Source organism: Dendronephthya gigantea, unplaced genomic scaffold (genome assembly GCF_004324835.1).
Source record: "Dendronephthya gigantea isolate DGI-Jeju-01 unplaced genomic scaffold, DenGig_1.0 000021F, whole genome shotgun sequence".
Classification (NCBI taxonomy): domain Eukaryota; kingdom Metazoa; phylum Cnidaria; class Anthozoa; order Malacalcyonacea; family Nephtheidae; genus Dendronephthya; species Dendronephthya gigantea.
In genome coordinates this window covers 1106087-1118021 of record NW_021163031.1, presented here as the reverse complement: position 1 = coordinate 1118021, position 11935 = coordinate 1106087, and the positions used below count along the sequence as shown (strand labels likewise).

Here is an 11935-nt window from a genome sequence, read left to right as displayed (position 1 = left end):
CAACCTTTTGCGCAGATTAGAAATTCAATACTACCATAAAAATCTATAATAGTGAATGGTCCTGGCACATGAGTTATTAATCCTCGTTTGTGATTGGTTTAACTTCCGCATAACACTTGGCATAAATGCTTTTTAAACAAGCGGCAGCCGGCAGACAAAAAAAAACTGCTCCTAAGTCCCTAACAATGGTAGCAGTAATCTTACTATTGTTCCTATCCATTTTCCCCTTCCATTCAAGCGCTTTCGTGTGCTCAAACTCGTCAGGAAGCCATGAGTCCCATGACGAAGTTCTACAAATCCATCTTGTTCCGCACACTCATGACGACTTAGGCAAAATCGTCGCCTAAATTTCATCGTGTTACTGGTGAAGAAATGTTACGCCCCTCTCTGGCCTTCTCAGCTGGTAGTGGTTACCAAGCTAGTTACCAGGCTTTATCTCGATCTTTACCACCAAATGTTCATCTGTTAACATTAGAGAAATTTGACAAGTCTCTGTTGTTACGTCTTGAACATCAGTTTGCTGTTGGAGAAGATGACGAATTTTCAAAAGCTGTCACAGTGCAATTGAGAGGTTTGTTAAAAAATGTCACCATCCAGGCTATAACTGAGCTCAACCTCAGTGCGAATCAGGTGAAGAATCAGCAGAAACGAGTTAAAAGAAGAAACGAAATTTCTTCCCCTAATGATGATGATTTGGAGATCACTTTGAACCCAATGGAAATTCGAACATTTAAACTGGAGATTCAGTGGAATTGATTTAAATATGGTTGATCTTTTTTCTAATTAGTATAAACAACTTGCAATTATTTGCAAGGTTAGTATTTCAGTAACTTGTTATTCAGTTATCATTTACAATACATTATATAGCAAATATACGGACACAATTGTCCTATTGCATATATTTGATTGCAATCCGTCTATATCCCGTTTAAAAACCTTAAAAGCTATCTTCGTTTTGCTATACAGTTGACATATATAGTTCTATATAATATTGATAATAATTATAAATATCTAAGATATATAAAAAGCAATCTTAACTTAAGAGTTTCTGCATCACTCAGCTGACATCTTAAAACTGGTTTCACTGAGAAAGTACGTTAAGAATTTCACTGTGACAAATTCATTTGTATTTTGTCATTCCACGAGGACTATCTACAATCGACAGACATTAACTAGACACGAGTACTCGGTTTTGACTGCGCTTGTTTGAAGTTCCGTCGTGTGTATGCACGTAATCTCTCTCGAGCCAACTCGAAATCTTCTAATCTCTGCGTAAGAGCAATTTTTTGATGAATGGCTTGCCTCAGTAGATGATTTAACGTCTTCTTCTCATCCTCTGCGGCCGTGAGACGACGCTGTAAGTCATCAACTTGAGCCACATAATCCTCACACCTCTGAGCAAACATACTGCGCAACGACTGAAACGTCGCCGACTCTGCCTGCATTGATTTTAAATTCCGTTTCAGCTTGGTGATGACCTCGTTCTGCAGAGCTTTATCGCTTTCATAACGACTTTTCAAGTTCGCCAGAGCAACCTCGTAAGTTGACTTATTCGCCTTGAGTACGGTGCGTAAAGTTGTGATCTGTTCGCGTTTTGTTGCTGCAAGCTTTTGGAGTTTTAAGATCTGATCTTGAAGTGAACCGCTGTCCGCAGTAGACACGTCATCCACTTCGTGGGCACCACCCGCGGGATGTGTGGGACCTTCGCGACTTTCGCGCGAGATATCAACGGTCTTCTCGACAGCTTTTCGAAGGAAACGAACCTGATCGCGGACGGCGGTGATAAGTTTATAACAAGCCAGTGGATCCCCGGACTCCTCGGGATTTTCGTCGTCTTTTCGGTCGTCGCCATTTTTGTCGGGGACATTTTTTTCCTCGGTGATATTTTTTATCTCTCCGTTTATAAGTGGAGAAGTAATCATTTGCTTCTTTGATTTGTACCGGGGAGAGAGAGTCTTTAGATGTTCCAGCACTATTTGGTTCGGGGTATCACCGTTAGCCGTACAAACTTGTTGATAGAGCTTGGCTAAATCTTCACTGACCAACTTCAATTCATCCTGTGTGCAGGTTAGACTGCCTTTCGCCTCGCCAGCAAGTGACGTCATGGAATGAACATCTTCTCGAAGAGTTCGTATCGTTTGGTCAGATTCTTCTTCTTTTGTTTTTAAATTTAAAATCTTTTCTTCTAATTCTTTGACACGATTACACAAGAAATCGGCTTCTTCAGCTTTGCCTTGTAGGGAAGCGTTCTTACTTCGAACTTCGTCCAACTCAACATGAAGATTTTTTATAACCATTTGAGTCTTAGACTCTTTGTGATGATAGTTCTTTACAATCTTTTTAAGCTCTTCAAGTTCTTTAATTTGATTATTCAAAACAAATACATCGTTCGTAGAAGGTGCAGCGTTCCCACCTTGGATCTCTTTACGAAGTTTCTGAGAATCTTGTATAGTTGAGAATGCACTGAACTCTTCTTTGAGTTTTAGAACCTCTTTATTCCTTTGCGCAAGTGCGTTTGTAAGCGCCGCTTTCTCGGAATTCAACTGCACCAACTGATCCTCTAAATCCCGTAATTCTGAGAACTGTAGTTCCTTCATTAAATCGTCAACCAACCCGGGTGCAGGTGACTTGGGTTCTACCGTAGTCTGATGGTACTCTTCTGTGATCTTTTTAACCAATGGGTGTTCATCATCTGTCATATCCTCGTTCAAGAAACTTTTACTCTCCATATCCCATGTTTCAGCGCTTGGTTGCTGGCTTCGTTCTTGGATCTCTTTTTGTAACTGGCTGTTGCGTTCACGTTGTTTTTTCAGTGTATCCAAGGTCTCATTTAGTTGTTTTTCAAATTCTTCAGTTTTTCCCGTCGACATTTGTAATTGCACTTTCATAACATCCATCTCCTCACGTAGCGTGTTGTTCTCGACTTTCAAAGCTTCGTACTCAACCAGTTTTGATTTCAAACCAGATAATTGAGACTGTAAACTAGTATTTTCTTCCTCCAACTCAGCATAATCCTGATTATGTCTGGCATTCCGTGTTTTAATCTCTCGAAGATCACCTTTAACCTGAATTAAAAACAATAGTACTGTAGCAACACATTATTAACATAACGTGCTGGGGCCAGTTGTTCAAAGCTGGGTTAGTGCTAACCCTGGGTTAAATTTTAATCCACTGTTTTGGTTTAAGTGCTTTTGAACTGTTGTTCGTTTTAAAACCTTTACAAAATATGGCTTTTGTTGGTCCAGAAAACATTTATGGAAAAAGATATTCAACTTTGTGAAAAAGCGATTAAAAATATTGATGTAAAGATTTTCTTTAACCCAGGGTTAAGCTAACCTGCTTTTGAACAACTGGCCCCTGAGCTTCAAAATTTAAATAATCCTAAAGCAATTGGCATACATGTACCCTAATCTATGGCTTATTGCTTTTGGAGGGGTATGACAGCCACGGACATTCTAGAAATGGTCTCCTTTACCTTCTTTAACTCTTCGTGTTGTTTTTCAACTTCTTTAAGGAGATTGCCATTTTGGGAGGAGAGTCGGTCTACTTCGTTCATGGCACGACGTTCTCCTTTGTTTGCAACTCTCAGGTCTGATTCAAGTTCAGTAATCTTTGCCAGAAGTCCTGCCTCCCTCGTCTCACTTTCCTGTACAAGGTTTTCTTCACGAACATCACCAAAGCGGTTCCATTTTGATTGCTCTGATTTTAATTGCTCAAGTGTCTATGAAAAAAACAAAGTTCTGGGTGAAGGCAGGCTTTCACTGGAGGAACTTTCCAGTTTCCAATCAAACAAAAATTATTTCCCACAATAATTTTTCCAATAAAATATTAAATATTACCAAAGCAGCATCACTTAACTGATCACAATTAAGAAGAAAATCAGGCGAAAATATTATTCAATCAAATAATTTTGCCTAATGCAAAAATGACTGTTATTATTGCAATACAATAATTTGAATTCACTGGTAGATTTCCTGATTTTCTTCCTAAATTTGCAGTCTGGCAATGGAATCTGCTCATTTTGAAATTATCAAATACTTTGCTATTCTAGTGAATTCTTAAGCAAGAACTCAATATTGCAAGTTTTTAACAAATCTAATATGACATCTCCCAATTATATCCCGCAGGCAATTTTTCAACTTTATTATTAACAAATATATATTAAGATTCCCAAATTTTTGACAATTAATTAATCTGAACCTAGACTCTTAATTGGGAGATGTTTTCAACTCTCATGTTATCATTCATTATCAAGGGATGGCAAAATGATATTTAAAACTATTTTTTTTGTGATGGTTTCCTCTGCATCTCATTCAATTGTTATATAATTTATCAGGTACCCTTCAAAATAGATTTTACAATCCATTTAAGCTTTATGACGTACCAACATACATCCAGTAAAAACTATGCCTATGTGCCGTTGTATTTTGAAAACAGCAACAAAAAACAACCAGGATTCAAACCTCATATAAAGCTATTAGGTTATTTAGACCACGCACATATTTATATAAAATTCATATTTAAATCTTCGGTCAATAATAACAGTCTTCTACGGGATGTCGACAAATAAAAAAAGACTATTAAGATTAGAATATTCAGAACTTTACAATTATGGTTTTATTTCCCTAGAATTAGAATAATCTTGAATTTCAAAGAGCAAAACGTGAACAAAAACCCTAGGGATTTAATAATTCAATTGATCAAATTCCAGTATGTGTTCGTATTTTATATTCCTTTATTAACAGCCAACTCTGAGCTTCAATTAAATTTGAATAATGTAGTAAATATCATGCAATGTTTTACCTCTTTTGAGCTTTCAAGCTCTTGTTTTGTGTTTTCAAGGACCGTTTCTAAGTCATCGTATTGTTCCTGCAGGGTCTGTTTCTCTTCCAACACGGCTAAGCCATATTCTGCGGCTCGTATTTTATCGCAGCTTGCCTGCTGTAATTCTTTATTCAACCGTTCAATTTCTGTTTTAAAATACTCTATCGATGTCATACTGTCAGCTCTCTCACAGAGGATATAAAATATTGACACAAAAGGTTTAAAATTTTAACATTTGCAATGAAATGTTTACACTTTTAGAAACATTTTGTATATAAGAGCAGTCAGCGGGAGTTAAAATAACTTCACCCCCCTATTTTCCAGAGGATGTATTGTGTTTACGGGGGGGAATAAGCTGGCATGAAAGAATTGTTCACAGTGGTTCACAGTTACATTCGTAAATCAAAAAATCATTACACATAAGCTCACGATGATTACAATAATAAGAAGAAAGTATGCATTTCTATAGTTTATCAATGAACTATACATCCAAAAAAAACTGAGGAAGCGCTCTTTGACAATGTCAGGATATTTCATATATTTTCAATGAAGCACATTTTTTGTCAAATGGAAACAACTACACGTGTTGCAAATTTAATTTTTTTTTAATTTGAATGACTTCACACTACTTTGTTTTCTCGGGTTTTGATGGCTTGTACATGAGTTGAGAGACATTAAATTGGCTTATTTGCATGCTGTTTACAGGACACGTGTCTTGTTTTTGTTTGCATAAATTGAAAAAACCTGGTTTGCAAAGCTACACCATGGAACGTCAGGTGCGAACAGCGATAATTTTGATGCTATTTTTCATCAATATTTTGTCTATTTGTGCTTCTTTGGACGACGAATATGGCGTAGATCATGACTTGGACAGAAATGATCCTAGTTATAAGTATAAAATGCGAGGTACTGCATATGCAATATTTGTCAAAAACAGTTTGGCATACTTGTTATATGTGGGTTGGTCTACAATTCTTGTGGCTCTTTTTCTGTTAGCATTGACAAAATCTATTGTACCCTGCCAGCTTTCTATGTTTTAGGCCACCTTAAGTCAGGTCAAATTTTCCCCATTGCTTCTCTGGAAGACCTAGACAACCATTCTGAATTAGCTAGGTTCTTTAATAGTTTCCACCACCTGTCATATGTAAGTCACTGACACTATGAAAAATCCATTTAGAGCACAATGATAATTCTGTTTTATCATTTAATAAAATAATTGTGGCTGCATGTATTAACAAGTATTCAAGCTTGTTGAAATGACTAACAGATACATTCATCTTACAGTAAACTGGCCCTTTCAGTTTGATAGAGGTAGCATTTCTTTGATTTAGTCATTAAGTTCCAGTCACAGGCAAGGAAAGTATTAGCTGTTTTTAATGGTAATGTTAATATTTTAAGATTCATGGAAAGCATATCTGGACAAGATTAACAAGAGTGTTTCCACGTATGAAGATTGCTCAAACATTAATAGTGGTTGTTATAAAAAAGTCATTGATAATGATTTGAAGCTTTGGAAAGATAAAGGTGGGATTACCAAATCAAACTTCGATAAAGCAAAGACAGAAACAAGAGGAACACATTATCAGATTATCAATCATAAGTTGTATCGACAAAATGATTGTATGTTTGAAGCTCGGTAAGAATGCTTAGTTATAACAACAATATATAAGTTAATCTATTAGCACCCTACCCTGGGGCTGATTGTATGAAAGCCGTATAGCGCTATCCACTGGATGGTGGTTTTTTCAATCACTTTAAAATTGCTCATTGTTTGCTATAACTTTGACTATATAAATCTTAATATATTCCTAAATTGAGGGTCCTCTTTAATAATTGTTTGTTCCAAAGATGAAATGTTATTGTTTTTTGAGCATTTTTAGAACAGTAGATAAAATCACTATCTGGTGGATAGCGCTATCCAGCCTTTGCACTACTGGCCCCTGATCAGTATTTAGCAATGGTTAGAATACAGTAGTTACGACTTGATTGTGAAATGCTTGTAATGCTAATGGTTGGTTCTATGGTGATGATTGTCAGTAAATAGAAAGAGTATAAATAATACATTGATTGGTTTAATGTTTCAGATGTAATGGTGTTGAACATTTCATTTTGAAAATCATTAAGAAATTGCCAGATATGGAGATGATAATCAATGTTCATGATTATCCACAAGTAATTTCAATCAATTTAATTTACAATTATTTCATTGAAATGGCCAATTTTAAAATCTTTATTTTTGTAACTTACACACACATATATTTTAAGACAGCCAAATGGATGGAACCAGTTCCTGTATTTTCATTTAGCAAGGTGAGTGGTGGTTCGAAGCCTAAACCTAAAAAACTCAAGAACAGTTCATCCTTTAATTACTACACGTAACAGTGAAGCTTTAAATGTCTTGTTACTGATCTTTACCTCTACCATCTTTACCTAATAAATTCTGTTTTAATTGTTGTGTACATAAAGTACACAGCAAACTCAGCTGGACTATAATACATGTATAAATACTTACCACATACTACTTAATCTTATATTAACCCTTGTATTTTGTCACATTATAATGTTCAGACAAAGGATGAATATGATATAATGTATCCAGCATGGACATTTTGGGAAGGAGGACCTGCAGTTTGGCCAATATATCCTACTGGTTTAGGAAGATGGGATCTTATGAGAAAAGACATTGAAAAGTAAGCAGTCATGCAACAATTACTTAATTATCAACTATGAAGAAACAACTTGTACTAACAAACTAATACATCACTGTGTTCTTTGCCAGAAAAGCAAAGCAATTCCCATGGAAAAAGAAAGAACCCAAAGGGTTTTTTAGGGGATCAAGGTAAGCTTGTTTCTAGAAGAATTCTTTCTAGTTTTAAAAATATCTTTTGTCGCTGAATTGAATATCATATGGTCACAAAGACCATATGAGCTCATTAAAAAGGGCTACCTTTTTCCCACATTTTAAAGAAATTTAGTAGTTGGCGTTAAGTAGAGAGTATAGCTTTATCCTGTTACTTATTAACAGCAAGATCATTGACTGAGTGATGGAAAAGGACACGTTTTTTCATCATGTCAGAAAACGACCCATTTGAGCGATAGGCATCGTCTTTTTCCGAAAAAATAGAGATATTGTATGTATTTTAGATATACTGGAACTTTGGATTTTGGAACTATTCTTTATATTGATTCTTGACGTTTTCAACTGGTGTAGCCTGCTCACAGATTGAATTAGGAAGGGAATTTTCCACCTTTGTTTTCTCCCCTAATTCAGTCTGCGAGCATGAGGCATCATCAGTTAATATATATACTGGTGTTAATATACACATGATGAAGTCATAAGATCCATATTTTATAGGACAACTGATGAACGGGATCCACTAGTTTTACTCTCAAGAGAGGATCCGAAATTGGTTGATGCACAGTACACCAAAAACCAAGCGTGGAAATCTGACGCTGTAAGAAAATAATTGCATCGCGTTGTTACGCTCTGGTTAGACAAGAAACAAAGTTAATGAAAGAAATAAAGAACGCTGGCATGTGTTAGAACTCGGGAGGGATTTCTGGCCTATTGAAAATTGCAACGGGAACAAACGTTGCATAAGAAATATAATAGACCTTTAGGCTTTGCCCTAATTTGACCATGCCTTTTTTAAACACACTAGTTTAACTAGGTATAAACATTGGTGAATGCTGACGTCTTATCTGTAGTGTGACGTAAGCACTGCTCGTATCTATTAATAACTTCAGTCTGTTAAATTTTTTTAGGATACATTGCATGCTCCAGCTGCCAAAGAAATTCCTTTACAGGATCACTGTCCATACAAGTGAGTGCTATAATGCTAGTTAATCTTTTCAGGTATTCAAGGTAGTTTGTAAGCCATACATTACAGTGATTGATCGATATCCCCGTAAGATGGCCCAACTTTTAAAGATTAAGACAGTTACAGTATTACATTATAATTTTCTCTGGTTTATACACTATATCAAATCAAAATCAGTCCCATCATACATACTACATTTTGCCGTGTTTCTTAAAGTGCCCCTGACACAAAATGCGATTTTTACACTGTGTAAAGGACTCGTGTGTCCGAGTATTTCGCTGAAAGAATTTTTCGATTTCATCAAAACGTCGCAATTTTAGAGCCGTTTGAAAGCCTCAAATTTGGGGTTTCCAGTGGTACATGTCCGTGTTATAAGGAAACTGGAACGAGGGTAATTTTTGACGTCATACAAGTGAGTCGGCTTTTGAGTGCTTTTGAGATATAACTATGTTCAGCTATATTCTGTGTAAGCATACTAACTTATGTCTATCGTTGAGAGTTTTATGCACATGACGCAGAAACCTGTCTCATTACGTGAACGCACATTTTAAAAGTTTTTTTGTAGCTATAAACATAATAACATACCCGATATTAAATATAGTTTCAGTGAGGATTTAATATATGCCCGTACGTAAATAACAAAGAACTCTGGTGTAAAGTTACGTATTTTAAATTCGCGTCTTGGTCGCATATAAGTGACTCCGTACATTTATCTATCTGTAAAAGTATAAACAGACATTTCGCTTCGTGAGGAGATCGATCGGTTTCGCATTTTACACGTATAAAGACAAAAGACAACACACTGCATGATCACGGTCAAAATCAGTGTATTACAAAATCGGCATGTCGCGACTATAGGTCGAAACTGTGATGACTATTCGCTATATATAACCCGTCTGGCATTTCATACATTACACGCAGTTTGTTATGAGATCTTTCTGTGCCTTTTGCTTTTGGTAGGCTTCTGTCTATTCATTGTCATCTAGAGGCTTTTCACCAAAAACGGGTTAAATTCTGAGTCGTCATCGCGACTCATCATAGCATGCGCGCTTCAAATCGCGCTTCAAATACCCTTATTCTTCAGCATCTTCTCTTCCGACGATGCAACGTATAACATTTAACCTTAATCCTGATACCTAGTATAAAAATTGAATCCTGCGGTCGACGAGATTTGAAATAATGTGTATTAAAAACAGCATAGAACCCTAGGAAATACACTGTGAGTTTGCAGCGACTCACTTGCGTGACGTCACGAAAATCGCTAGTCCCAGTCTTCTGTTACGACGGCCATGGGTTCAAAAATATATCGATTCAAGAGGCTCTAAAATTTGTTCCTTTTTTTAAAATCGAAAAATTCTTTCACCATAACACTCGGAAAAAATGCGTACTTTCCATGGTGCAAAAATCGCATTTTGTGTCAGGGGCACTTTAAAAAACTATATCAGATACAATAAGGCAGGAGGATAACATTATTCCTTGCTCTAGAAGTCTTCTCGACCCCAATGGGAAACAATGTACAGCAAAGTTAATAGGCCTAGCATAAAAGCACACTTTAACTTCTTTCTTTTTCAGGTATCTATTCAATTTTCGCGGTGTTGCAGCAAGTTTTCGTTACAAACATCTTTTTCTCTGCGGATCTCTTGTGTTTCAAGTTGGAGATGAGTGGTTAGAGTTCTTCTATACGGCTTTAAAACCATGGGTTCATTATATTCCAGTTAGAACAGATCTCTCGGACGTAAGGTGCGTGTGTGGATACTAGTGCCACAGTGAAATCTTTTCTGTTCACCCGAAAAGAGCTTTGCACTATTCAGTTGTCTCAATGGAAATTCACCATGTTCAAACATCACAGTCAATTTCTCCCAGATTTCTTTTCGACATTGTTTTAGTCTAGCTGGAGCACTAGGCTCTGTAACAATATAACAGGAATTATTCTATAGTGGCTGAGTTAGCTGGAGTCATCCATTGATAGAATCTGAATTATTTTTTAGGGATTTAATCGAATTTGCTCGAGCCAATGACGAAGTTGTTCACGAAATTGCTAAAAGGTGCTGTATATAATAATGTCTTCTGAAATAGTGTGTGTGATTCAGTGTGATTATCTCAGGCTGATGTGCCAGGCGTTTGAAGACAGCAAACAGAAGATGATGGATGTCGTTCTACCCTGTATGCATTGGTCATACGCATTTTGTGGGAGCCCCCCCCCCCACTTTTAAAGTTTTGTCGCACATCTTGCATAACATCTGTCGTTGTTCAGAGCAGCTTGAGCATCAAATGGCCATTAAGGGCCTTCACTGTGTTGTGGTATACTATGTTCTTTAACTGGAAACTTATTCTTTATCAGGGGTGAGAAATTTATTTGGGATCATTTACGAATGGAAGATGTGCAATCCTATTGGTTACGATTGCTAAAGAAGTACGCGGAACTTACTAAGTGGAAGCCACAGTTGAACAAGGATTTTAAGAAAATAAAAGAAAAATCGACATAGTAGTGTGTACTACTTTTAGTTCTGTATCATTCTTTCATTAACAATCATACAACGATATTTAATAAAATCCAATTTAGTAATGCACAAAAGGAACGAAAAAGTGTCGTGAGTGTCCCAGGAGAATTACAAACTTCACTGACTTTCTCACTTACATCTGCCGCGTACTGAAAGTCAATTATGACCAAGAAACAAAAAGTAATAGGAAGCAAGTCGTAAATTCATTTTGGATTTCGTATCATGCTTGCAAATACTGTACATAAATATTAATACGAAACATTGTGATACTAAACAGGTTTTGGTATGCAGCCTATGCTTTAGTTTTATTGTAACTATTTATCCGTATCACACTTGTGACTAAAATGATTAAAAGCCTAATATAATGTTGTAGAACAGTTTCAGGTATGAAGAAGGTTTGTTGTGATCATCTGACACCGTTCATTGTAACACATGAGAGATTTTTAAGTTCGTTTTTCCGCCCTAATGTAATGAGCAGACCTGATGAAGCGGAAGGTCATGATGATGATTGGTTATTTGCGCTTTTTCGTTTAGTATCACCTGAAGTAATTATTGATGGTAGCCAGTTATTACTGGAGAATTTGGTGGACATAGAAACAGAAACATGAGAAGAATGAGAAAATTCTTGGTTCGAAATTTCAACAACTCCATTTTTAAGCTGATGGTTGCCTTTTTCCGTACCGTCACCTTACTCGCCACCGAGACCACGACACCGTGCAGTGCTCTGTACGGGAAAAACGTGTGCTTAATTCTCAACGGATGAGATTTAGTGAAAATCAGTTATAAATC

The 11935-nt window shown here is 36.4% G+C and overlaps 2 protein-coding genes across 2 annotated transcripts; one reads left to right on the top strand and one right to left on the bottom strand.

The window, feature by feature from the left end:
- Positions 1-830: 830 nt before the first annotated feature.
- Positions 831-5102, bottom strand: LOC114521984 (protein bicaudal D homolog 1-like). The gene is made up of 3 exons (XM_028542571.1): positions 4804-5102; positions 3476-3721; positions 831-3065 (listed from the first exon to the last, which is right to left on the bottom strand). Exons 1-3 carry the CDS (start codon positions 4996-4998, stop codon positions 1173-1175), a joined length of 2334 nt encoding a protein of 777 aa, XP_028398372.1. The 5' UTR covers positions 4999-5102; the 3' UTR covers positions 831-1172.
- A 317-nt stretch (positions 5103-5419) lies between these two features.
- On the top strand, positions 5420-11498 carry LOC114521987 (protein O-glucosyltransferase 1-like). The gene is made up of 11 exons (XM_028542573.1): positions 5420-5730; positions 6223-6460; positions 6909-6996; positions 7090-7134; positions 7393-7514; positions 7604-7663; positions 8180-8279; positions 8590-8648; positions 10218-10385; positions 10634-10690; positions 10987-11498. The coding sequence occupies exons 1-11, from the start codon at positions 5517-5519 to the stop codon at positions 11129-11131; spliced, it is 1296 nt and encodes a 431-aa protein (XP_028398374.1). The 5' UTR covers positions 5420-5516; the 3' UTR covers positions 11132-11498.
- Positions 11499-11935: the final 437 nt, after the last annotated feature.

Excerpts from the sequence above, each read along its gene's own strand:
- LOC114521984 (XM_028542571.1), bottom strand. The coding sequence starts at position 4,998 with ATGACATCGATAGAGTATTTTAAAACAGAAATTGAACGGTTGAATAAA. Across the intron at positions 3,722-4,803 it reads AGCTTGAAAGCTCAAAAGAG|ACACTTGAGCAATTAAAATC; the intron begins GTAAAACATTGC and ends TTTTTTTCATAG. Across the intron at positions 3,066-3,475 it reads AACACGAAGAGTTAAAGAAG|GTTAAAGGTGATCTTCGAGA; the intron begins GTAAAGGAGACC and ends TTTTTAATTCAG.
- LOC114521987 (XM_028542573.1), top strand. The coding sequence starts at position 5,517 with ATGCTGTTTACAGGACACGTGTCTTGTTTTTGTTTGCATAAATTGAAA. Across the intron at positions 7,664-8,179 it reads GGGTTTTTTAGGGGATCAAG|GACAACTGATGAACGGGATC; the intron begins GTAAGCTTGTTT and ends CATATTTTATAG. Across the intron at positions 8,280-8,589 it reads AAGCGTGGAAATCTGACGCT|GATACATTGCATGCTCCAGC; the intron begins GTAAGAAAATAA and ends AAATTTTTTTAG.